The sequence below is a fragment of the Sphaerodactylus townsendi genome, linkage group LG05, assembly GCF_021028975.2.
Source record: "Sphaerodactylus townsendi isolate TG3544 linkage group LG05, MPM_Stown_v2.3, whole genome shotgun sequence".
NCBI lineage: Eukaryota > Metazoa > Chordata > Lepidosauria > Squamata > Sphaerodactylidae > Sphaerodactylus > Sphaerodactylus townsendi.
Genome location: NC_059429.1, coordinates 59235967 through 59262250, shown reverse-complemented (window position 1 = coordinate 59262250; position 26284 = coordinate 59235967). Strand labels below are relative to the sequence as shown.

The window sequence follows — 26284 nt, the reverse complement described above, 5'->3', positions numbered from 1 at the left end:
GGTTATCTGCTGGGTTAGCCATCTCTGTACAGATCTGGCAGCTCTGACAGTAGCTAGGCACCTCCTTGGACTGGGAGTTGGGGGGGGGCAATCTCACCATGTTCAGTGGCTGACATATGCAACCCTTGCTACATATACTTGCAGGAGAACAACTCTTTCTTGCAGTGGCATAACTAGGCAAACTGGAGCCCTGGGCAAAACCTGAGTTTGATGCCCCCCCAGGCGTGTGCCCAATGCAACGCGCACTCCCCTTGTAGCTATGCCCAGTGGCGTATCTAGGCAAACTGGAGTTTGGCGCCCCCCATGGGTAGCCACCCTCCCCCACTGTGACCAAGCAATGATTTTTTTTTTACACACCAGGTTGTTTCCAAAGTCACCATCACATTATAGAACATGCCCCAACTCACAAATCTGAGCACAGCAATAAGCCACGCCACACAGCAGAAATAATTTTTTGAAAACATTTCTCAAAAATGCTTTCTAAAAATCGTTTATTACATTCTATGAAAACATTTATGTGGTGTTGTATCCAGTACCCCCAATTCGGGAAACAGCATCACTTTCTTAATGTTTAAAAGGAGGAGAATCATGGGCTCCCTAGTTTTAAACAAGAGTGATGCTGGAATCCCACCCCCCAAACAGTACATCATTACTTCAATGGTGGTGTTTTAAACTACAGGGAGCCCAGATTCTCCTTTTTAAATCTACCTTTAAAGGAGAGGAATCTGGGGGTTCCCAGTTCAAATTCAACATTGGAAAGTGATCTTCATTTTGCAGGATTTAGATTCTCTCCCACCCTGAAAACAGCATCACTTGCGGTAATGGTGTTTTAAACTGGGGACTCCTCAGATTCTCCCCTTTAAATCCTCTGTCAAAGGCGAGGGGATTAAAAGGAAAAATCTGGGGGAAATTTGGGGGGTGCCTGCTGGCAGGTGGTGCAATTAGTTAAGCTAGCAGCACCTTCAACTTCTCAGAGGTATCTTTAGGAGACTCCTTAATGATACTCACTCCAGGTTTGAGAGTGAGAAGTTTGTAGTTCAGGGGAGTCCCAAAGTTATGGACCACTCAAAGGTGTAAGCCCCCACCATCTTCTGCCATTAGCTCCCATTGGCCCCAAGAACAATGGGGGATGGGAGCACCCCCTTTGGGGAGTCCATAACTTTGGACTTCTAGAAACTCAAACCTCCACCAAACCTGGGTGATAGCATCAGGAGAGTCTCCAAAAACATCCCTGAAATTTTGGTGCTGCTAGCAGCTGCGCCTTCTGCAGGCCAAAAATGGAAAAACACTGAAAATACAAAAAATCCCACAAACAAACCTGCGCCCCCCACAGGGCTGCGCCCAGGGCAACTGCCCACTTTGCCCAATGGGAGGAACACCTCTGCTTTCTTGGAGCAGATGCAGAGGAAGACCAATGATTTACTAGTGGTGTGGATAGGATCTACAGACAGGTCAGGGTGCTGCAGATTGTGTAAGGTAGTGGCTGGGGGTGGTGCTGTGGTGTTGATTCCACAGTACACCCCCCCAAGACTCCCAATTGGACTCTGTAACAACCCTTCAGGCACTTGGCACCTTGTTGTGGATATGCTTGTATGTGCCTTTGTCTGCTGCAGTTGGAGATCCAACAGGGACAGCTCCAGCCCCAACTGCTGACTGCCTTTGTCACCCAGAGTCTTTCCAAAGAACAAGCCTGCCCTTGGATATGCAGATGGTTGAGCCTATTGATCATCTGCCTTACTGGAGAGCCGCACTGGGAGAATGACACAGGAATGGCACAGAGATGGAGTCCTGGGCTTACTGCTCCATTGCCCCTATAGCCCCCCAATAAAGTGTGTGCAAAGGCTACACTGTATTCTGAGACTCTGTGCCGGTGGGAGGAGGGTTGCTGGAGGGAGGAAGGGAAAGATCAAACCTCATTTTCTGCACAGATGCTGAAAGCAGTCTGTGGAGCGGATTGAGTTCTTCTTCCTAATGATGGAGCAATATCTTCATGGACATTATATAGTTTGCCAGGCTATCTGCCCCAGATCTGATAGACCTCAGATGAAAGTGCAAACAGTGACTGGAGCAAACAGTGCTTTATGAGCAGACAAAGCAGTGGTATTGGGGGTGGAAAGGTGCATATCAAAGATGGGCAGACATTGTAGAAGAAACTAGGAGTACAGAGGGTACAGCCTGTAGGGTCCTGGGTGCTGAGTGAGGCAGTAGAGTCCCTATGCAGTAAATGGGTGGGGGGGGGGGGAAGGCTAAGCAGAAGAAACAGGCACACCAAAATGGTTTCCAGTCACTGAAAGCATGGAGAGCAATGGAAAGCAAAACTTGTCAACTTCGGGGAAGTCCTGAAGGGCAGAGGCCTGGAGGAGCTAAGCAGCTCCCAACAACCTTGGCCCTATTCGGGAATGCTAATGAAAAAGTGAGATGAGATCAGCATTTCTCAGGACACTATTTGCAAAAGGAATCAGGCCCATCCTTGTGTAAGTCAGGCTTCTGGCTGGCCTTGTTAGTGTTTCAGCATCCTCTATTTCATCCCGGGCTCAGTAACTGAAAAGGAAAAAAACATTTTCTTGTATTTCCTTTTATTTTTCCTTTTGATTTTTACTGAATTAAATAATGGCTAGCTACATGTAATGAACTCTATTTTATATCCAACCTGAAATTTTACTGTGCCTCAGTCCCCTTTGGACTACTTTCTTCCTGGCACCAGAAGAAAACTTATCTGTTCATGATGCCAGAATGTCTGCATATCCTCCTCATTTTGTTAGTCTTAAGCATCTGGCTAGGGCAATATATCCTTGAAGAGATATCAAGTGTTAGCAAAGAGCCCTCTGGGGATTGGGCGGTATACCTAAATAAATAAATAAATAAGTAAGTAAGTAAGTAAGTAAGTAAGTAAATAAATAAATAAATAAATAAATGCATCTCAAAATGGTATTCACTCCCCTTTCCTGTTCCAATGAGGTCTCTCCATTACCAGCTCCCAGGCTGGAAAGGAGGCCAGATATGATGAAAAGACTCTATTTGGTTGTCTGTATGTAATCAATATGTCATGTCTACTGTAACTGTAGGTGTTGCCCATTGTTGTTGACTGTTGCGGAAAGAGTTCCACTGAAGTTTTAAGGTACGGACTTTCATCGATCAAATAATGTTTTTTATAGAATAGAGGTTTGACTCCATGTATTCCCATTTGGTTTGGGACTTCATTGGAGCTTAACTGTCTCTGTGATGCCCCCAGAGCTAGGAGGACCCACCGAAAGTGAGGTGGCTTTATGATGGAATGCTCCATGGAGGCAACAGCCAACTATGCAGGTGTGCAGTTGCTTCCTGGATTTTCTCCCATTCCAGCCCATCCCCCAGCCAGGCAGTGGTAGTTAGGACGAAGGGCACTAGGCTGAGGGGAAGTGGGGGCTTACTAAAGAGGCCCACCCTTTACAATGAATCATTTGCCCATTGGTCTGAATGACATGCTCCTGTGGAGGAGGAAAGGGATGGCAGTTCTTTTCAGACAGAAGGGATGAGAGCGTGGTTCTGAGGTCATCTATCCCCATCTCAAGTCAGCCCTCCCATAGGGTTTCAGGGGGTCCAGGAGCCCCAAAGGCACTCTGGGTCACCATGCACCTCTGCACCACATGTGTTCACATCAGGGACGTAGGTATAGATTTTTTATGGGGGGTTCAGGGGTGGGGCCACACCCCTACCCACCCCTAGGGCATGGCCACGCCTCCCCAAGCCCCGCCCCTGGCCTAGCGCTTATAAAACCAGGTCTCCGAGGTTGGGGATGGCAGACTCCCCTGTCCTGCCCTCCCCTGCCCCTCCCCCTCTGGGCAGAGGCATAGAGGGAAAATGGAGCCTGAGTCTGGGGTAAAATCTTCAGGAGTTTTAAGCCCTTCCCGGCAGCCGCTGTGATGCTTGGAATCCCAACCTCCAAACAGCATCATTTCTCTTCCAATGGCACAGAAATTTTAAACCTAGAAGAGTCCCAAATTCTCCTTTTAAACTTTCCACACCTGAAAGGGAGAAATCTAGGAGTCCCCTAAGGTTAAGCAACATTGAAAAGTGATGCTGTTTAGGGGTGGATTTCATCCCCCCACCCTGGAAACAGCATCACTTTCAACGTAATGCGTAGTGGCGGTTAAGAGCAGGTGCATTCTAATCTCTGGAGGAACTGGGTTTGATTCCCTGCTGCTGCAACCACCTGAGGCTGTGGGAGGCTTATCTTTGGGGAATTCCAGATTAGCCTGCGCACTCCCACACATGCCAGCTGGGTGACCTTTATTGGGCTAGTCACAGCTTTTTTGGAGACTCTCTTATCCCCACCCCACCCTACAAGCAAGGAGTGGTGTTTGTTGTGAGAACAGAGCAAGGGCAAGGTGATTGTAAGCTCCCTTTGGAGTCTCCTACAGGAGAGGAAAGGGGGATATAAATCCAAACTCTTCTTCTTCTTCTAAATCATTGAGTGATCCTTCACATTCTCCTTTGGGTAAAATCCATGCCGAAGGGGGTGGAGATTAAAAAGGAGAATCTTGGGGAAGATTTGGGAGAATTGCCTCGCTGCCAGGGGTGCAATTGTTTAACCTTAGGGAAGCTTACCAAACTTGTCAGGAGTACATCTTTAGGAATCTTTCCTAATGATACTCACCCAGGATTTGGTGAAGTTTGTTGTTTTAAGGGGTCCTAAAGTTATGGACCCTCAAAGGGGTATAGCCCCTCCATCTCCTATTAGCTCCCATTAGGAAACAATGGGGGGATAGGGGCACCTTCTGGGAGTCCTCCAAGTAGCTTTGGACTCCCTGGACCAAACTTTCAAGCAAACACCTTGGGTGGAATCAATTAAGAGACTCCTCTTGATAAGCAGTACATCCCAGGTTTGGTGAGAAGTTTGGTTCAGGATGTCCCAAAGTTATGGACCCTCAAAAGATGCTAGCCTTCATCTTCTATTAGCTCCCATTGAGAAACAATGGAGTGATGGGGCACTCCCTTTGGGAGTCCTAAGTAGCTTTGGACCCCCTGGACCAAACTTCACAAAACCTGGGTGGTATCAATAAGAGACTCTCCTGATAATACATCCCAGGTTTGGTGAATTTTGGTTCAGGGGGTCCAAAGTTATGGACCCTCAAAGGTTAGCCCCCATCTTCTATTAGCTCCCATTGGAAACAATGGGGGATGGGGCACCCCCTTTGGGAGTCCATAACTTTGGACCTCCTGAACCAAATGTCACCAAACCCGGGCAGTATCATCAGGAGAGTCCCCCAAACAATCCCTGAACGTTTGGTGCTGCTAGCCCAAACAATGCCAAAAACCGAAAAAGCACTAAAATGTTTTTAAAACCCACAAACAGAGGGGTGGAGCTTCGGACATGAATGGGGGGGTTCAAACCCGAGAACCCCCCCTTACCTACGTCCATGGTTCACATGCCTGCTTGTACTCAATTAGTTCCCTCACATCCTACCTCGCTGCTGCCTCTGCACTTTCCCCTGCTGTGTCCCAGAAGCCATCCACCATGGCTACCAGGAAGGGTGAAAACAACTGTTGGCAAATGGCAATGTTGTAAAGCATGACATAGGCAACAGAGAGCTTGGTGACTGCCTGGCAGGCTCCTGTGTGGTGCGGACAACAGAAAAGCATCTTCAACTGCCTGAATGCCCATTGAATGTCTGTAGGAAGCATGGTCTGATGGCTTATCCTCAAGACAGGGTATCAGCAAATAAAGGAGGAGGGGGTATCCACTGTCACCTGGCAGGGTTGAAAGGAAAACTGTTAGAATGGTAGCACCCTTCCTTATGCCCTGACCCAGCAACCATCCTTTGCCCTTTAGCCATGCAGCCAACTGGTGGTTGAGACCAGATGCCACAAAAATCTGTGCATCATGGATGCTACTCAGGATCTTGACCATGAAGTCTGTGAAAATGCCTAGAAGAATCCCTAGAAGAATCCCTAGGGATCCCTAGAGATCCCTAGAAGAATCTAGTGTCCAGGAAACTGAGGGAGAGCAAGACCTTCTGGAGAACAGGACTGGCATGGAGGATGGGAGTACATCCCAGGAATGCTGGCCTGAACTCCTCAGATAGGGCTTGAATGACTGCTCTGTCTAGGTAGAATTGATCAAAGCAGCTGCTGTCAGGCAGGTGGAGGGTGCTGATGTGTGCCCAGTATCAGTGAGCCCAGCATCTTGCATGCCTTCTCAATGCCAGCCACATATAGACAGTTGGTAGGGGGTGGATATGTTGAATGGACAGCTTAAATGGAAGGGACAGAAAGAGTCACCATGCCATGGTGGGCTGACCAGGGCCTACAGAAAGAAAACCTGCCACACTCAGCCCACTTACCTCTGGATCCCCCTATTGGCCGTGCCTGCCTATACATCAGGGCCCTGCCACACCCACCCCAGTGGTGCACCACTGTGCTGCTGCTGCACACTGACATGATTGCAGCCTCCATTTTCATTGCTGGTGGCCACAGAAATCTCCCCAGAGTAGAATAGAATAGCAGTGCTGTTGTTGTACTACAGCCTGTCACAGCTGCCCACCCAGGCCTCAGGATTGTACTGACCAAGTATTCTTTTGGTGGTGAAAATACTTTTTTACATAAACATTGCCTTGTGCAACAGAGATTCATGTTTCAAATGATCTGAAATAAAACATTTCATGTATTAGTCTTCAGTCATGAGTTAGCCAGTCAATAAATGTTGAAGCTGCTGAAGCTGTTCTTAATAGCTTTATTAATATGTAGACTTGCTAACTGTTGAATCAGGTTGAGGCAGAGAGTTGGAGTGGGTTTCTGAATAGCAGTGGGACCCTGTGTGTCTGCAGGAAAATCTTGCATTTTCAAAAAAGATTCTCAGTTCCTGAAATTTCCCCACACAGGCAGGGGGAAAGGGTTGCACCTGCACACTGCCCCAGAACATTGACAGCAGAATGCACTGCACAGGTGGAAGCCTTCAGCTTTCAGATTTATGAGTTAAACTGAAAGGAAGCAAACAGCTTGCTTTGAGCTCTGGAGCCATTTTCTGAAACTCTTTATATCTTTAATCTTTATCATAAAACTCAGCAATGCATGACTTTGAGGCCAAAGCAAGGGGGAGAGAGTAAGAATTCCTCTTGAAGCCATAGTAGAGGTTTCAGGCCTATAGCCAGAAATGTTATGGCGGAAGGCATTAGAGTGTACTGAGGGTAACTAACTCTCCAACATCTCCCTGAGAATCATGGGGTGGGGCCTGATGATGTTGTAGCATGGGACTTGGTGATATTACACTAAACAGCAGTACCAGTGATTGCACTTTCAACATCACTAGGGGTATCTAGAAGTGTAATGTCCCTCCTTGAACACTCCATTCAGCGAATTCAAATCTATTGGTGGTCTCCAGCCCCAAGAAAATTGGGCTTGCCTCAACCAGGCCCAGGGCTTTTTTGGCCTTGGGTGGGGAGGGGGGGGGCTAATGCAGTTCTGCAGAGCCTATAAGATGGAACTTTTCTACCAGGCATATGGTTGAGGCAGTTGTAGTTAACACCTGAGGCCTCCCCATCACTTTACATCAATGTTTACCAATTTTACTAATTTCATCTATTCAACCAACTCTCAACCATTAACCCTTATTACCAGTGGTGGGATTCTAATGGTTTAACTACCATTTGCCCCCTGCAATGTGCCCCCCCACCTTCCCCCTGCCGCCCACTTACCTGGCTGCTGCGTCTCCCCTTTCAATGTTGGGTTGGGAGAGGCAAGGGAAGGCAGCAGCTGCGGCTTGGACCACGTGCCACCAGGCCCAGCCACCAAAGGGGCCGGGCTTCTTTCACTGGCTGGCTGCACACCTGGGGGCTGGGAGGCAGTCTGGGGGGCTTTCTCCGGCATTGCCCAACAGGCCTGGTGGGGCGGCCGCCAGATGCCCCCACAGAGGGCTGGCTGGCTGCAGATCAGGCCATGAACCTAGGCTGGTGCCTTCCCAGGCTAGGGTGGCAGCCTCCAGCTGGGCTGTGGCCACCTGCGGGGGGCCACCGGCCCACTGATCAGGCCGCGTGCCTCTGGGCCAGTGGCATAGCCTTTGGGGGAGGCCTGCTCGAGCCTGGCAGCTCCGGAGCTCTGAAAGTCCCCTTGCTTCCTCTCCCCTGGGAGAGGGAAGGACAGGGCTTTTTGTGCCTCAGAGCAGCCAGATTCACTTGAACCATTCACTCGAACTGGTGCGAACTGGCTGAATTCCACCATCATTATTACTCATCCATTATTACTGAATTACCATCATTATTACTTATCCATCATTGGTGTATTAAAGTTGTATTAGGTTGGAATTAGATGCCACTTGGAAGCTGGTGTTTTGAGGATGAGATATTAAAATACTTAAAGTTTTTAATGTTTTTATTGTTTTATAACTTAGAGACCCACAAGCTTTTTGAGATACAGGCTTTCAAGAGTCAGATTCTCAGTTTAAAAGCAGCAAGCCCTAAACAACTTAAATGAGCACTGCACAAACTCCACTCAAAGAGCAATTCCTGCAACACAACTTGGGCCCCTTCCGCATATGCAGAATAATGCACATTCAATCCACTTTCACAATTGTTTGCAATTGGATTTTGCTACTTTGCACAGTAAGAACCAGCTTTAAAGTGCATTGAAAGTGTATTAGAAGTGCATTATTCTTTGTGTGCCGAAGGGGCCTTGATGTTCCTGCCATCAGTGGAATGGCAAAGGGAGCATAAGGGAGCAAGAGCCCCGAACACTGTTTCTTGGGGTCACATGGGGGTACATTGCAGGGCCACTTCCCCTGCAACTGTGTCCCTCCCTTGAACTCCCATGGTGTTCAGGCCCAGGGTACAGTTGAGTGCTGGCCAGCAAGGCTTGCCTCGCTCCAGAACACCATGTGGAGTTTGGGAGTGGCACAGGCCTATTTGATACTGGCTTCAGCTCATCCGGATCCAGCTTTAAACTGCTGGCTTCAATCTGACTGGAGGTGGAACTTGGGGAGTGGAGCCAACAGTAGTGAGCTGGAGCTGGTCAGCCTCAGCTCACCTGGGTCCAGCTTTAAACTGCAGGCTGCAAGCCATAGTTGAAGTTTGTAAATTTGTTTGTACATTACATAGTTTGTTTTTAAATTCTTTGAAAAGGTAGTATTTGTACAGAGAATGCAGACCTTCAACATAAAAACATGCTTTTTGGATTTGTGAAGTCATATCAGTGGTATGGCTTCAACTATCCATAGAGAAATGATTGGCCTTTAATTGTATTATAAATATTTTGCTAATATAATTTTAACTGTTTCCTGAAGATATGGAGCAGGCATAAATCTATGGGTTAAGATTCAAAATTATCCCACAGAAGGTTGGAGGGGGGAATGGTTACTAATCAGAGTTATACAGTGCAATCCTAAGCAGTGTCATACCCTGTTGAGTCCATTGAAGTCAATTTGTAGTCTTGGTGTTCAGTGTAGGGATTATACTTGGTTCAAATTTATTTTAACACCCCCCCCCCCAAAAAAAAAGTCTTCGTTTTCTGTAGTAAAAGATGGTAAGGCTCAAGGCTGCCTGGGTATTGTGCCCCTTTAGTTCCTTGATGTTCTGTAGAAAAATACTTTAAAAAGAGAGAGAATGGTGCTGGAATTTAAACATTCCTGAGCACTGCATCTCTTCAGGTCTTCAGCTCCTGTCCTAGCTTTTTGGGGAGGTGAGTACTGGAGTTTGCCAATAGAATTCATTGGTGAATAAAACAAACAAAAGCCACAGGCAAAAAAGATGACAGAATAGTGCCAATGAGAATGAATGTTATCAGTAAGAGGTTAACTGACTCAGTTTCAGCTGATTTGTGTGGAAACTTTTAAAAAAATGTTAATGAGCAAATAGGGTTTAAAGAGCTGGCATGAAAAGGAAGTCAGTACCTTTTTTTCCTGATAAGTGTCAGTCCTTGTCTATCTCCAGATTTCTATTTTCAGGACAATAGTCTGCTTCCCTAAATACACTCTGGCCATTTTCCTGTCATGTTACAGTGTCTATTTTATGGATTTTGTGAATGGTTCAGGCTGAATTGAACAGTTCCTCCTGTTAGGAAATGAGATGTTGACATGAATATGGCTGTTCTAGGTGTCTCTGGCCAAGGCTATTGACATTACTTGTTGCATTGCTTACAATTTCACAAGTAGTTTTGCAACTGTTTTCAAAAGCTTTTATTTATATGAAAGATTAAAGTGCCTGTTTAGATGATTATTCAAGTACCCCTTTGAAACTAAAAGATAACACCAGCATTTAAAAATGTTTAGTTTTTATTGCCATATTTTGTTGATTATTGTTATTAACATTTTTAGGGGGCATGGACAAACAAAGGATTATGTGGAGCAAGCAAGGAGAATTACCTGCTTGTGTAGATTTCACTGGGAGAAGAGGAGTGGGTGGGCAGGTAGGCAGAGTGACAAAGAGAGGGCAGGCAGAATAGTGACAAGGCAGGGTAGGCAGGCAGAATGACAAAGAGGAGGTGAATGGGTGGGCACAGTGACAAGGAGGGCTGAGCAAGCAGAATGGTGAATAGAGGGTTATGGGGCAGAATGGAGAGGATAGGTGGGTGTAGAAGCAAGGAGGTGAAAGGTGGTTGGCCTGAGCCATACAGGGGGTGGGCAAGCAGAGTTACAACACTGGGGGAGTGGATGGGCAGAATGATGAAGGTGGTTGAGTAGGAAAAATGGAATCAAGAGGGTTGGGTGGTAGGAAGGTCAGAATGATGGAAGAGGTCAGAGTCACTGGTGGGGACAATGGGGAGGGACATGGTGTGGAAGAAAAAGATGATAGAAGGTGATGACATTGGAAGCAATGGGTAAAAAAAGGTGGCTGTGGGTGTGGGTCAGAAGCTAGACAACAAAGCAAGGTCAATGAAAGAATTTGCTTGTGAGTTTCTCATGAGTTTCCTTTGCCAGTATATGTAATTTTCTTTTAATACATATTTTGGTAGCCACCCTACCAAAACAAGGATAAGGCTTGAATATATAGTTGTCAACTTCCTCCCCCTGAAATTTTCTAGTAACTCATACAGTGACATTTAAGGATTAAAAGATCATAATAAAGCATAGAAAAGAGAAACTATATGGCACCCATCTTGCTTTCACCCTTTACATGGTATTTCTAAAATCTAATCATATCTACTCTTAACCAGCTGTTCTTATTTTCCTTTTTAAAACTAGCCACATTTATATAATTTCCTGTCCATAAAAATATGAACACAAACAGCTTCATTTTCTTTGGTCAACTGTCTCAATCTATTATTTAAACTTTTGTAAATTCTGGTGCAATGCCACACCTCTAAGAAAAAAAATAATGACGTAACATGGTTTGGCTCCCCATTGAAGAGAAAAATTAAGTATATATAAAGTAAATTATTAATATACCAGAAGATGAAGTAAATAAATAATAAATATAGCTGAAGATGACGAGCAGATATAAGGTAGGTGGGTGGAAAAGAAAGAAGACAGTGGGAAATTTGAGACTATAGAACTGCAGGGGGAAGGAAAAGGGAAGTAGGATGGAGAGAAGGATACAGGGGAAAGTTAGACCCCCCCCCCCGCCACACACACAAATCCTTGCATGTTTCTCACCACACAACTGGGCCTTGGCTTAGTGGCCTAAACTGAACAACTGTTTCTCATCCTGGTGTTCAGCACCACATAATGTAACCAGATGTTTCCTGCAGAGGGGCTGCCAGGGGAGAGAAGGAAGGAAAGCTGAAGATGGGGCAAAGAAAAGTAGGCTGGCTGGCAAGTGAAAGGAGAAGTGGAAGCGGGAAAGGGGGTAAATCTTGGGAGTTTTCAGGGGACAGAAAGTGGAAATAGTGCAAGAGGGAAATTGAAATGCTCCCCTCCCCGCAAGTCTTTATGGCTCATCCACTGGTATATTGGTAATTCTTAGGGCAAAAGGAATGGTAGAACAATTTGCCTACACAATAACAATGCACATATTCTTGAAGTGAGTGTATATATACACAAGCATACCATGTATGTAGTTACTGTGTAGACTGATGATTCTAGCATGCCTTTTGCCTTTAGAATTATGAATTTTGCATGAATAAAAACTGCTCATCAAAGCCTGATTCCAAGACTTGTTTCTACCTAATTGATTGCTATATTGAAAAAATGCTCATAATGTTCTGTCTTCCTTGTACAAAGAAAGAAATGCGCTGGCATTTTCAGCACAGTCTCTTCCTTTTTACAGGGTTGTTATTATCTGAAAGAATGAATACATTTTAAAACCTTCAGGGGTGGGTGGTATACTAAGTTGAACTAATCAATCAATCAATAAATAAAAGACTATCTAGTAGAGTGGTCTGGATATGATGCCTTAAAAAAACTGATGGGTTTCATTTTCTTTTCCAATTTAGAACAGATGTACCATTGGAAAGCAACTCTACAAATTCACTAAAGAACAATTTCACAGTTACGCGTTGTGTTGCTGTAAAAAGCCAAAAATACAAATGTCAGATTCCTTCAGTGAAACTCAACCACACTTACATTATGTGGCTCAAGATCACACATGGAATGGCGTTGCTCCAGTCACCATTAATGTTGGTCTTGCCATTAGATATTGGTAAGTATCATTCCATTAGATACAGCATAGAAGCAGTACAGACTGAAGGAGGCATCCAGCTTTGTGAGTCCAATTGTTTGTAATGCAGCAGTAGTATACTTGAGACTACTGCACAAGAAAGTTCTTAGTGTTTCCTCCAGTCTTTCAGCACTTGCAGCATTGTGGTCATTCAGAAGAGACAGACTGGTTTCCATTGTAGGTAGTTTACTACAGTCTTTCCATTTCAGGTAGTTTACTACAGAGTGTGCTAAATGTCAAATGTATCTGTTGCAATATTCTTACAATAGTAGTAGATTTATTTATTTGATTTATAAATCTCTCCTCCCATGTCTGGCTCATGGCAATGTACTACCAAAATTGCAATACATAAAAACTGTTTTGACAAAGGACCCATAGTTTAAAAAGGAAACAGTACCCAAAGTAATAAAATAAAATAACCAATAGTAATCCCTCTACAGATGCAAAGAGTCAATAAGATCAGAAATTAATGAAACTGGACTACACTAAAAGCTATGAAACCAAGAGGGAGAAGTAAAACCCACCTATGGGCTAAAAAAACACCTAGACTGGTGGTCAAAGATCAGCCTCAACGGAATGCCTGACAGAATAGCTCCATTTTGCAGGCCCTGCAGAACTCTATAAAATCCCGCAGGGCCCTGATCTTCTCTTGGAGTCTATTCCACCAGGAGGAAACCAAAGCCGAAAAGGCCCTGGGCTGCACTTAGGCCAAACAGACCTCCTGTGGGCCAGGGGTAATTAGGAGTCCCTTGGCTCCTGATCTGATTGTCTGCTGGGAAGTTATAATGAAAGAGGTCTTCATGCAAATATCCTGGGCCCAGACCATAAAGGGATTTAAACATCAATGTTAAAACCTTGAATCTGATCCAGCTCTTAACAGGCAACCAGTGCAGCTCATGCAACACAGGTGGTATATGTGCATGCCATGGCGACCCCGAGAGGAGTTGAGCTACTGCGTTCTGGACCAGCTGGAGTTTCCAGGTCAGCCTCAAGGGCAGCCCATGTAGCGCATTGCAGTAGTCCAATCTGGAAGTAACAAATCTGGAGAAGATTCTAGATAGATTCAGATCTTATGCTGGAAGCTGGAGCAAAACTAGATGTTCTGTTTTTTAATGACTTTCTTTACCTAAAACAGTTTAGGGTTAGGGTGTTATTTGCCCCATAAGAGGGGGCTTATGTTCCCTCTAACACACAAAATACTGTCCCCGGTGTAGGGTTGCCAGCTGTGGGTTGGGAAATACATGGAGATTTTGGGTGTGGAACCTGAGGAGGGCAGGGTTTGGGGAGGGATTGAATGTAATACCATAGTCCACTTTCCAAAGAAACTATTTCCTCCAGGGGCCACTCCCCACTCACCATAAGCCGCGGGGTCTCCTCTTTAAAAGACACGAGGATCCTGGATGTTCCCCACATCACCAGCCTTACCCAAGAAAGGCGCAGCTGTCCGAATTTGAAATCGGCTCTCCCACCTCCCCTTGCCATTTACCAGTTTGTAATTAGGTCCTCTTCGGCAAAGAGCAACATTTTCTAAAACCCTGTAGGGTGCTCGCGGGGTGTGGTGGGGTGGGTGAACCTTGAAAAGAAAACTGTTTTATGCAGCGTATTTGGCTGATTTCGGCTGTGACGCACAGCTTCCGGCCAATCAGGAAACAGGAACCTCCATTTTGTTTAAGGAGGGTGTCCCCGTCAGAAAGTGGGCGACATGAAGCTACGGTTTGATGATGTAGTGCATTAATCGAAAGGCGACATCCCTGCCTTCTTTAAGCACAATGCACGCTCACAGAAATTGAGACGTGTGCACAACGCGATGTGCCAACATTGCTCCCTTTGCTTGAGCTTTACGGCTTTGCGGGTGAGCCTATCACAAACAACTTCTCGTGTCAGCCAATCAAAATGGAGGCCCGCCTTTGGCTGGCTGCCACTTCCACGTGTCCATGATGCACATGCGTGCCAGCCAATCAGAACGCTCGATTGCCACGGAACTCCTCCTCTTGCTCCCCCGCGTTATTTCCTGAATGGCAAATGAGTGGGGAACAAATGTCTCCATGGTCAAAAGCCACGGAGGCTTTTCTATGCGGGGTCGCTGTGGCGTTGCACTTAGAAGAGGTAAGTGGGGAGTGGCCCCATGTGAACTGATCTCTGTTGCCTGGAGTTCTGTTGAAATTATGGCAGAGCTCCAGGAGGTTGGCAGTTCCACCCCTGGGATTCACATTGCAGCAGTAAGGATGCTATCCCTTCACCCTTCACACTGTAATCCTAGTCTGTGTCAGGGCTCTGCAATGCTTGGGAAATTAGTTCCCAGCAGCTGCCTGAACGCAATAAGAGCAGAGTTTGTAGAACCCAACTCAACTCATTAAGTATGTAGGTTGGTCTTATATGAAAGGAGTAGGGTATGCAGGAAAGGTCTACAGTCTTTGCATCCATAGAGGGATTACTATAGTTAACACAGTAGCTGGTGATTTAAGACCTTGCTTTATTTCTGTACCTTTGAAGGGAATGCTACCTTTGAAGGGAATGTTTATCTTTTGTATATATTTCCTGACATCTAGAATTATATCCATGTTGAAGAAGGCATGATGCAGCAGTGTTAAGAATTTTTGAGACTCACTGATTTAAAGGAATATGTAAACAATATGTGTAAACAAACAAGCCCATTCAGAGGCAGGCAATGGCTACAAACCATCTCTGAATGTGTCTTGCCTTGAAAACTGCAAGGTTCACCATCATAAGTCATCTTTGACTAGATAGCACATGGACACACACACACAAAATAGTTTCAAACAGAATAACATAGGGAAAATGCCTTTATTTTAGCTGTTACAAATTGTGATTATACTAATTTTGCATACTAATATACCGCCCTTCGGGGGTTGGGCGGTATATAAGACTGATAAATAAATAAATAAAATAAAAACACCTAAGTTCCACTTAGATAACATTTCTCCCTCTAAAGTCAGTGGGTCTTCAGATACTTAACTGTTCCAGGTAATACTTATGGTGTGTTGAGCTTTTATTTACATCATTTGGATTTTTCAGTTGTTATATCCAAACATCTTTTTGTGTGTCTGAAAATCCAAAATTAAAAAGTCAATATAATCAACTATCTTAATTTACAGAAAAATCCCTATCAAAAGGTACTTTGTTACTTCCTACTCCCAGTACTAGTTTGATTCTAGTCTCCAACATAAACAGAAATGTTTGGCAATGTCCAAACACTAAGTAAATTGCTTATAATCTTATTTGTTAGTACGACATTTGTTCCATTAAAATTGGAATTTTAGCATTTAAAAAGGTGAAAGCTTTACTCCTGCTATTTCATCTATCTATCAGATTACAAATTCATGTTGGTGCTTTCAAGATGCATAATTATAAACATTTGGCCATTTTATGGGCTATTTAGTTTTTAAAAATTCCTGCCATAATAAAAAGAACATTTCAGTAGAATATTTTTCTTGATTTATGTTTTATATAAATAAATTGAAACCTTTTAGAGTGAATCCCTCATGTTAGTTGTAGATTGATGCTTTTGAAAAATGATGGGATTGTTGTAATACTGGCATCCTGGTTCTCTTAATTTACATCTCCAAGCAGTCTTAAACCTGGAACATCTAGCTAGTAGAATTGAAAATGGCATTAAGTATAATTTATGTCATATATTCCAACTACACTGCAAAGTATAAAGTTTCCCCCCCAGAAATTTTGGGTAAGATTCAGACAGTTCCATTCACAAACATAGAGTACTTCTCCCTAGCCAAGCAATGAAAAGCGAAGATTTTCACTTCCTTTAATTCATATAATCCTTTGCAATTACTTTGGAATCATCTGCGCTGAAAGTCCCTGATCTATAGTAATGTTTTTAGAAATGTGCAGTGAAGAACTTCAGGACTGCGCGTCCCGCAGCCATCGTGCCCTTTAACTAGTGTTCCATATACCGTGGCCAGCAATTTGATGCCCAGTGAGTGTTATGTAAAAAAATGTGCTAACCAGAGTGAAGCTGTTGTATTTGAACTTCTAAATCACAGCAACGGTACACATGGCAACAGAAGAAGACATTGTCAGACACTGTAGGCCACAATTAAAACCATGTTCTGTCTTGCTATTTTTTAAAGTGGCAAGGTGAACCAAGATAAGCAGAATTTCTGTGCTAACATAAAAATTGTATCTTAAAACATGACATGTCATGAAGGCTCTAGGAAAGTTTCTGACTTCCTTACTATGGTCTTTAATCTAAGAAGCTGTGTGACAAAACCACTGCTTGTGCTTCTCTGGATACAACCCAAACAGTTTTGCAGTATGATGCTTGTAGATGCCAATATTAGCACTGTGAAAGAATATGTAAAACTGTCTTTGGATACATTTGTGAAACTGGCTTTGGTTCATTTTTGCAGTTTTCTTGTTCTGTCTTGTTTTTTGATGAAGATATGTGGCTTGTCTGTGGTTTTCTCAGGATCATGGCCATTAACTATATACATGAAGTTCAGGCATGTTAACATTTCCCTCTGTATTGGTGTGCCTCTTGGGTACCTGGCCCATGGGTTGGTTCTTTTGCTGGCTGGTCATGTGCCTTGTTGCTGACTCAGGGTGGTGGGAGACTCTTCCTAAACTCTGTTCGGTGTGTGTCTGGTGCAGCACTGCCAGTGGCTAAGTGGTGTCGAGGAGCCAGACAGCTTATGGAGCAAAGCAAGATGCATGGACAGGATGGCTCCTACGGGCAGGCAGGCAGGGATGGCGTCCACCTTCAAGTGTTGCCTGGGATACATGTCATACCTGCCACACCTTAGATGCACTACTGATCAAATGTATTAAAAATAGAATTGGTTGACTTTAGGTCCTCATATTATCCTAGAAAACGCTGCTCTTTTCTTTCTTCCTTTTTTTTTTAATTAAGGCCCTTGGGGAATTTTGCTTTTTTGGTAGGACAGACTAAGAAATCAGCATGTATTGAGTTTCAAGATATAGATTAGCAGACAGAAATATAGAAAACAGAAAATGATAAGTTTTAAATAGAACTGTTAGATAAGTATTGCCTATAAGAGTGGCCAAAACAATTATTTTGAATCTATGTGTTATGGGAACTAATATTTTGGGATGTGGGGACTAGTATTGTGTATGGAATTTTAGAATGTAGGGCATCTTAAAATAATTGAAATTGCAAAAAGATATGTTCTTCAATTACTAATGTTTTCATACTAGCACTCTGATGAGCCAGTTAATCAGTATTGCAACCTGACATGCTTGGGAGCAAGGGAGGGCAAATAAAATAGGATTGTAGCAAGTGCACACGGTATTCCTCAAAGAAGTCTGATCATTACTTCTTTGACTTGGTCTATCCTGGTTTCTAAATTAATGACAAAGAAGTATATGTAATTAGTAAGGCATGTAGCATTATTCCATTGGATACACTTTTTGTAAACTATCTGAATTAATAAATTTAATTAGCTTAACTGTATGCAATCTGCTCCTGGTGGGTCAGTTATCATTCTCCTTTACCCCAGCTTGTCGATAACATTGAGTTCAGTGAACATGGATCCAGAGGTCTGAGGTATAATTGCTTTGTGTAAAGGAATAGGATTAAATCATTTTAATTATGTACAAACTGAGATAATTAACTAATGTTTGATTATTAGTTTTGGCTCATTGGATAGTATATTAAACTGGGAAATTAGTTGGGTTGCCAGCTTTGGGTTGGGAAATACGTGAAGATTTTGGGGGCAGAAACTGAGAAAGATGGGATGAGAGGGATATAATGGGGTATAATGCCATAGAGTCCACCTTCCAAAGTAGCCATTTTCTCTAGGTGAACTAATCTCTATCACCAGGAGATCAGTTGTAATTCCAGGAGTTCTCCAGGTACCACTTGGAGGTTGGCAAACCTAAATATTTGGATTCAACTATCAGTTTGCCTTTATAACTGCTGGATGTTTTTGGATATGCTGTGATCTCATACTATGATTTTCCCTGCTTAGAGTTAGAATTAGTATATTAACTGTATGACAAGGAAGAATAAGTGGTATGGTTTAAAGCTATAGCTATATATCTGTTCAGTCTGCAATTTTCATCGCCAAAAATCTGACGTAATACTACAACCCTAACTAGAGGCCTCATTTCATGATTCCGACTGCGGATCACATTCTCATTCAAGCCTTCAAGTATTGAATGATGGGTTTTTGCTGTCTTTGGAAACAGAGCAAGCTGCCTCCATAACTGTTCCAGATCACAGCCACACTTCAACAAAGCATTTAAAATATGTTGAAATTCTTCTGCTGTGTTGGGTCATGAAGCAGTAGGGTAACTCTTGGTAGTTTAAGGCCAGCTAGGTTGAAAATGTGATCTACTCCCTATGTCATTTTCAAAGTTGTTTTTTGTTTTGCTGTGTGGATGTGCATAAAATAGACAATGTAAAAAAAACCAAGGCAATATAAGTACACATTAATTGTGGTAACTAGCAAATACACTGTTGGTTGTTATTTATTTATTTATTTTGCAGTAAAGCCGGAACCGCCATTACATATGAAAATAGAAATGACAGATAAAGGACAGTTAAAGATCTTTTGGTCTAACCCATCTCCAAAATTGTATCCATTTAAGTATGAAGTAAAATATTTTGCAAATGCAACTAGAAACATCTACCAGGTGAATGCTATGGTATTTTTATGAAACTGAGTAATTTTAAGATGGTTCTTATGTTCTAACATACTCATTTAACATCAACCTTTCATTTATCAGAAATTCTGATAAAATCTATAATGCAACACAATAGTTATTGATTCAATATTATTATGGTTAGTGATGTTTTTATTTTGTATCCTACAGTCTGCTTCTGATAACAACAATGTACTTCCATTGGCTGTGTAGGAAAGAGTGATTTTTAATGATTCTCCTTCCTACTTTTCCCCAGCACTGTTCATAAGGGCCTCTTGGCCCCCAAGAACAAAATTTCAGATGGCTAAATAGGCTGCAGTAATGTGGGGGAAGATGCCCAACTAATCAGACAAGTCGCAACGTTTTGTGTGTTGATATATAAAGTTTGTCATACTCTAAACATGGAAACTAGTAATTTTCTTTCTATAAAGTTAGTCTCATTTTTATAACTGTTTTTAAATTGGGTATCTATTAAATTGATTTTTACTGATATAAGTGAAACATTTTGTTTTATGATTTATGACTTTATGTTCATACCTAAATGCTATTTATTTTATTTGTTAATCTTGGTTGTATGCTGCAATGAAAAGGATTTGATTTGAGGGGAGGTGGGAAAATCCTGTTTTGCAAGCTCTGCCTGCAGATCTCTACAATAAATCACTGTTATTATTTATTTTCTTCATCTTACAATCCTTCTAAGTAGGTCGGAGCTGCATGTAATGTTGCTTTTCATCTCTTACATTAACTCTCGTGCGCAGGCTAGATTTTCATAGATAAATAACTGGCTGGAGGTCATCAATCACCGTTTTGTTTGCATAGTCCAGATCTGGTATTTCACCCATGTTACCATTATCTCTCCATGGCCCTTTCTGCACAAATACCCTAAAACTTTACTAAAACGTTTTCAATCCCTTTACAACGATGTATGTCTGCACTCAACCCCTTAAAATGATCCTGCCCACCATTACGTGACTTTTCCCTTCTTTAAGTTCTAAGTGGAATCGATGCTTCAACGCTTCAAACCTTGTTCTGCATTTTATACTCCACGTATACACGATGCTTCAAAGATTGCCCCCCTACCAATAAAAGAACAGAGAAATGCTGCAAATAAACAGGCGAGAGAGAACTGAGAAAAAAATGGCACCAAGAAGCAAATTCAAGGAAGCAGAGAAGCATGGAAAACGTGATCAATAGATTGAATAGCAACTAAAGACATTTTCAAAATGTTTCCGCCTGAGAATCACTTTAAAAGGGGATTCATTTAAAACATTTTGAGGCTGGAAATAAAATGTCTGGAGGTAATAACAATGCAGAACTCAATGAAGGAAACATTTTATTTTGTGTCTCAAAATGTTTTAAAAGGTTTGTGCCAAAAGGTCCAAGATTTTCACACAGCCATAGTTCCATGGCACAATCTATTGAAAGTTTATATTTAAATCAATGGGATTGCCATTTCAGCAGTACTAATTCATTGCTGTTCCACTGGTTCATGCTATGGTAGCTTTTAGCTAAGAAATTATTTTTTGTAAAGATGAGATTTTAGAATAAAAGGTGGTGGTTTAGTTTATATGTGACCATGTATCATTGGTCTAAACTGCCTAGAGAAACCTATTTTCTAAATGTATTTTGCAACAACGCAGTAATCAAGCATGAGTATTGTTAGAATCCAGGCAGTCCCTTGGGTGAGCAGAAACTATTTACAAAACTGGAGAGTTGTGGGGTTTCCAGACTGTATGGCCATGTTCCAGTGGCATTTTCTCCTGACGTTTTGCCTGTATCTGTGACTGCATCTTCAGAGGATCATAAAACTGTTTTTGTCTAATTCTCAGTCATCTGGGGAAGTTGCAATAGATTGCAGTTTACATAGGACTCAGAAAATACTTAATATGTTCATTTGGATTCAGACCATAATCTATACCATTTCTCAACTAAGTGTAAAAAACAGAAAGAAGTTCTTACTAGTGTTAATTTTAAAGGTGTGTTAACTGTTAATTGGACAGTATTTTTAAACTACATAATAGAAGACAAGAATTAAAATGTTTGTTTTTAATAGGCAGTTGAAATTACCATGGAAACCTCATTGATCTTGAGCAATACCCTACTTGATTCTTCATATGTAGTTCAAATTCGATGCAAGAGTCTTTATGGACCTGGTCTCTGGAGTGACTGGAGCTCACCTTTTAACTTGAATCTACAAGGTATGACCTAACAAAATCCTCATTTATCAGTGATGCAATGTCACAAAATTTTATTTATTTGCTGATAAAAAGATATATTTATGTGTGACAACTTATATATGGTCATATATAAATCTGTACATAATACTGTGACATGTTGCAACAACACAGCAGTATCTAGCTTTGAAAAATTCTAAATGGTGTTGTAATGTATGAAATTATCTGTCTAAAACCTCAAGGTTTCATGTTATGCCTTGGAGTACATAGTTTTTATTTTATTCATTTGAAACATTTATTAGATGCCTTTCTAAAGTATGTCAATCAGGAGTCCCACAGCTGGATGATTTTGCTTAGCCTTCCCCTTCCACACAGGTAGATTCTGGACTCCCTGTTTTGACTGGGATGTGGAGCAAACTACAAAATCGCCTCCTCCACTTCCTCCAAAGAGTTTGGATTTACACCCCCTTTTTCTCCTGTAAGGAGATTGAAAGGGTTTACAAACTCCTTTCCTTCCTTTACCCACAACAGACACCTTGTTAGGTAGGTTGCACTGAGATAATTCCGAAGAACTGCGACTAGTCCAAGATCACCCAGCAGGAATGTAGGAGTGGGGAAAAAATCAGGTTACCAGATAAGACTTCACTGCTCATGTGGACAAGTGATAAATCAAACCTGGTTCTCCAGATTAGAGTCTACTTGCTCTTAACCATTACGCCATGCTGGCTCTCAATTCTGGCTTTATCCCAGAAGCTCAAGAAAGGATGTTGCATGCTGATGTATGGAGTCTTGCTTACTTAATGATCACAAACACATATCTCTTTGGAATAAACTTGGCCGTAGCCCGCTTTATTAAACACCATAGGAAGCTGGGCGAGCATAAGAGGCACATCCTAGCCACCATGCAGCAAGCCTGCTGAACCCGGCACTGTCTCCCAGTCTTTTCTGACTCCAGGAATTAGGGAGTAATTGTCATGGTTTGGGACAGCTGCAATAAGGTAAGGAAGGGTTACACTTTTGGGGTGTCTTTTAGTATCTTTTGGTATCATTAGAGCTGAAAGATTGGAAGAGGGGAGATAGAGGGAGTATTTTGCCCATTCTCCTCAGTGCATCTATGTGGCTTTTAAGAATCAACTTTCCTGTGGTCAGAAGATTCTGCAGGGGGAGGGAAATGCAAGAAGGATCCTGTGCACACAAATCATGGTTTCTAATCCAAACGATCACTTGGAAAGTATATATGCAGTTCCTGATCGCTGTTTCTCTGATGAATGATGTGAAATATTAGTAGTCGGTAAACATAAATTTTACTAGTCAAATACCATGTTGTGACCATGTTGTGATGAGCATGACAACAACCTTAGGGAAGATAATTTTCTCCCTGCAGGGATTCAAAATGAATTATTCTCTCAATGGCTCATGTTTAGTGTTATACCAATAGAAAAACAGTAAAGCCATTAGTACAGCTGGTGAAAACAAAGAGCCTGATTTGCATTCACCTAAGTACATTAACACCAGAAGTACAACACGCTTAAACCAAACCATTATACTTTATGTATCTAATTAGTATTATGTTCAGATCAGTGTTTAACCAGGAAGTCCATACTTAGAGAAAATTAGTAGATCCGTATTCTCTTTCAGAAGAGAACCTGTTTTGTGGGAAATCCCTCTTAGCTACAAAGGAAGTCTGTTTCATTTGTTAAAGAGTTTTCATACACTATTCAGCCTATTAGCTCTTTATAGCAAAATTTTTCATTACGAGTTTAAGGCCTTTAATAAGTTCAATTAGCAATTAAACTGAGAATTTAATGTAAAGGAGCCACTGAAGATTTAATATAAATGAGATCCATGCACCATTATATTTAACTACTTTCTCAGTATGACATACACATTTCCTTCCTACTGTGGTCCTCTATAGGGGCTTGGATATCTGTAATGTTTGTCTGCTTTTCAAAAACGCAGTTCCAGCTTCAGATGTTTTTTTACAGTCCTGTTGATCTATTATCTGTATATTTCACTAGGCAACAAGAATATTACAATTTTACTAAATTATCCCAAAGAAGGTAATGTACCACTGGAATATTCTGTAGCTGTTCTTATTCTTGCTCCTTCCTCCTGTCTTTCTACATGATAATATTAGGAGTAAACTTTGATATGGTTCACTCCATTTAATAACAGACAGTACAGGGGAGCTTTCATTTTTTTTCTAGGATTTATGCAGTGGAAGTGTGGGAATAGCTGTATACAATGGTATCTGAGGCTCACCATGAGCACCAAGTTCCCCCTCCCCACAGTTGCATCCTCCACAGTTGTGCCCCAGCCGAAACTCCACATTGAGTTTGGGTAGGGCTGCACTTGTGGGGGCGCGCTCCTGCAATACACCTCCCATGTGACTGTGGAAAGTGGCACCTGGAGCTCTAGCCCCCAGCTCCAATACACCCATGGTGAGAGCAACTGACACTGGGAAGAGGTGGGAAGGAAATTAACACTGTAATCCAAAACAAAGTTATACCCTTCTAAGCCTTCTAATATGTCAATACTGGACCCATTTTTCCCTGAGTTTTGGTAATAGTGTCTGGTACACCTAATTTAGGGTGAGAACGGTCTTTACCTAGTTTTAATCGATTTGAGTGGAACACTGAATTCAGGAGATCTGGAAAAGCTACAAGAGGTATAGTGTCATGGTGTAATTTGGACCTGTCTTAAAAATAAAATTATAGCTCAGTCTCCTCTTGCAGTGTTTGACTCTTGTTCCAGTACGAACATCATTATTGGCCATGAATGCTGTTGCTCATTTGCTATTCTCTGTATTTTTTCCCATTGTACAATCTATGCCTTGGTCCAAATATTTTAATTGATTGTACCACAATGTGTAATAATTTTATTTATTTAATTGAAAATGTGTCTTGAATGATTTGAACAATAAAACTCTCTCCTACAGTTTAGATATTTATTCACCTTCTTCATTATGTGTAAACATTGTTATTCTAAAGTATGATTATTCTTGACTTCTTATTCACTAAAGACATGTACTAGATACCTGTTGATTCACTTTTGCTTATGTTCATGATATAGTTGAAAACTGAGAATTCATAAAATATGCATATTCATACAGTCCAGATATGACACTGGGTTGGATCTTGCAATCTGTGAGTGGAAGATACTGATTGATTGATTCAGATCTTCCCCTTGTTCTGTTCCCCTCAGTAGCTTTATCCATCCATGAAGATAATTGATTCCTGGGTTGCAAGGTCCATGTGAATTGAGCACTTGGAGGTTGTAGCATGGAGGGGGAAGGGGATTAAATTGTTCAGCTGAGCTGCACTGATAGAAGAGAGAGTAGAGGGCAATTATACTCCCTTTTCTCTCTTTAGCACAGCCACCACAGAATGCACATGGAACAAGGGAAAGATCCATGATCCTTAGATTAAAGTGGTGTGAATTGGTGCAGGTAATTGTAGGATAAATAGGAAACTCAAAGAATGGATAGCAGTTATGCATTGTTATCATCATATAAAGTAAGTACGTATGTTAAGTGTATTGCATTGCATACATTTTCTTGGTGTTCATGATTGTTGTTTCTGTTTGTTTTGTGACAGATGTCATGTACTTCCCTCCGAAGATTCTAGCAAGTGTGGGAACTAATGTTTCCTTTTATTGTATTTACAAAAACAAGAACAAAATAATCTCATCCAAGAGGATAGTTTGGTGGTTAAATTTAGCAAAAGAAATTCCAAGAAGTCAATATACACTTGTCAATGATTTTGTTGGAAAAGTCACACTCCTTAATTTAGATACAATGAAACCTAGTGGGAATTTCCTCTTTAATGCCTTATACTGTTGCAATGAAAACAAAGAATGTAATCATCGTTATGCAGAATTATATATAATAGGTAAGAATCCTTTTTTAAAAATTATATCTGTAATTGCTATTAAATACTTCAATCTTTGTTTTTCTATTAATTAATAAAATATGTTCCAAATAGATGTTAATATCAACATCACATGTGAAACGTATGGGAACTTACAAAAAATGACATGCAGATGGTCCACCAACACAAATCTCCTGCTTTCAGAAAGCACTTTGCTGTTAAGATACTACAGGTATGTATTTTGATGATGTTTTATTAAAGGCTGCCCCAATAGTTTCAAAGCAAAGATTGATAAATTGGCAATAGGGTTGTACTCTTAAGTCACTGACAACTGACTTAGAAGGGTGTAACTGTGCTTAGTACTGGAATGCAGATAAAGGAACCATTACATCTGCATCCTAACCAGCACAAAATTGGATTTGTACCAGGAGGAGGCATGAGATGGCTGATGTGAGGAGAGCTTAGAAATGTAGAATTTCCAGATATTTTGAAGCCATGGAAAAATTCTTTTTTAGAAAAAAAATTGGAAGTGTCAGGATACATTGCAATATATGCAGTGCATACATTCTTATAATGCCTAGGTTTATTTTACCATTTTAATAACATTTATAACATAGCATGTAAAATGAGTTTAAGTTGAAAATAAATAAACTTTTTTCCTAATTATTATTTTTTTAAAAAGAGAACAGGAAAAATGTTTATTTTTATTTAATTAGATATTTCTACCCCACTTTTCACCCAATGGGGATCATTCATCCCTCCTCCATTACTTTATGGAGTAAATAAAATAAAATATGCTATTTGGGACAGAAACCATTTCATACAGTAACAACAGCATATTTGGGTCAATTAAACTTTATAGCACTGAAAACATTTCATACATGTTATAGAATATTAATTATGGACACAGTTATTCAGTTTTAATCAATAAATGTGTGTTTGAAACTACATTTACACATAAGAATGGTCTCATGCTGTAGATTGCTTTACATAAAAATCTTCATCCTTTACATTCTGAGTAAAACCTGTTGGAAAA

At 41.6% G+C, this 26284-nt stretch overlaps 1 protein-coding gene across 1 annotated transcript in view; it reads left to right on the top strand.

Moving 5' to 3' along the window:
* Positions 1-26284, top strand: part of LEPR (leptin receptor) — a 90725-nt gene that overhangs the window by 38654 nt on the left and 25787 nt on the right. Inside the window, exons 7-11 of the mRNA XM_048498469.1 lie at positions 12340-12545; positions 19051-19196; positions 21259-21403; positions 24976-25269; positions 25363-25480. Coding sequence (XP_048354426.1) covers positions 12340-12545; positions 19051-19196; positions 21259-21403; positions 24976-25269; positions 25363-25480 — 909 coding nt within the window. The remainder of the gene's footprint in view (positions 1-12339; positions 12546-19050; positions 19197-21258; positions 21404-24975; positions 25270-25362; positions 25481-26284) is intronic.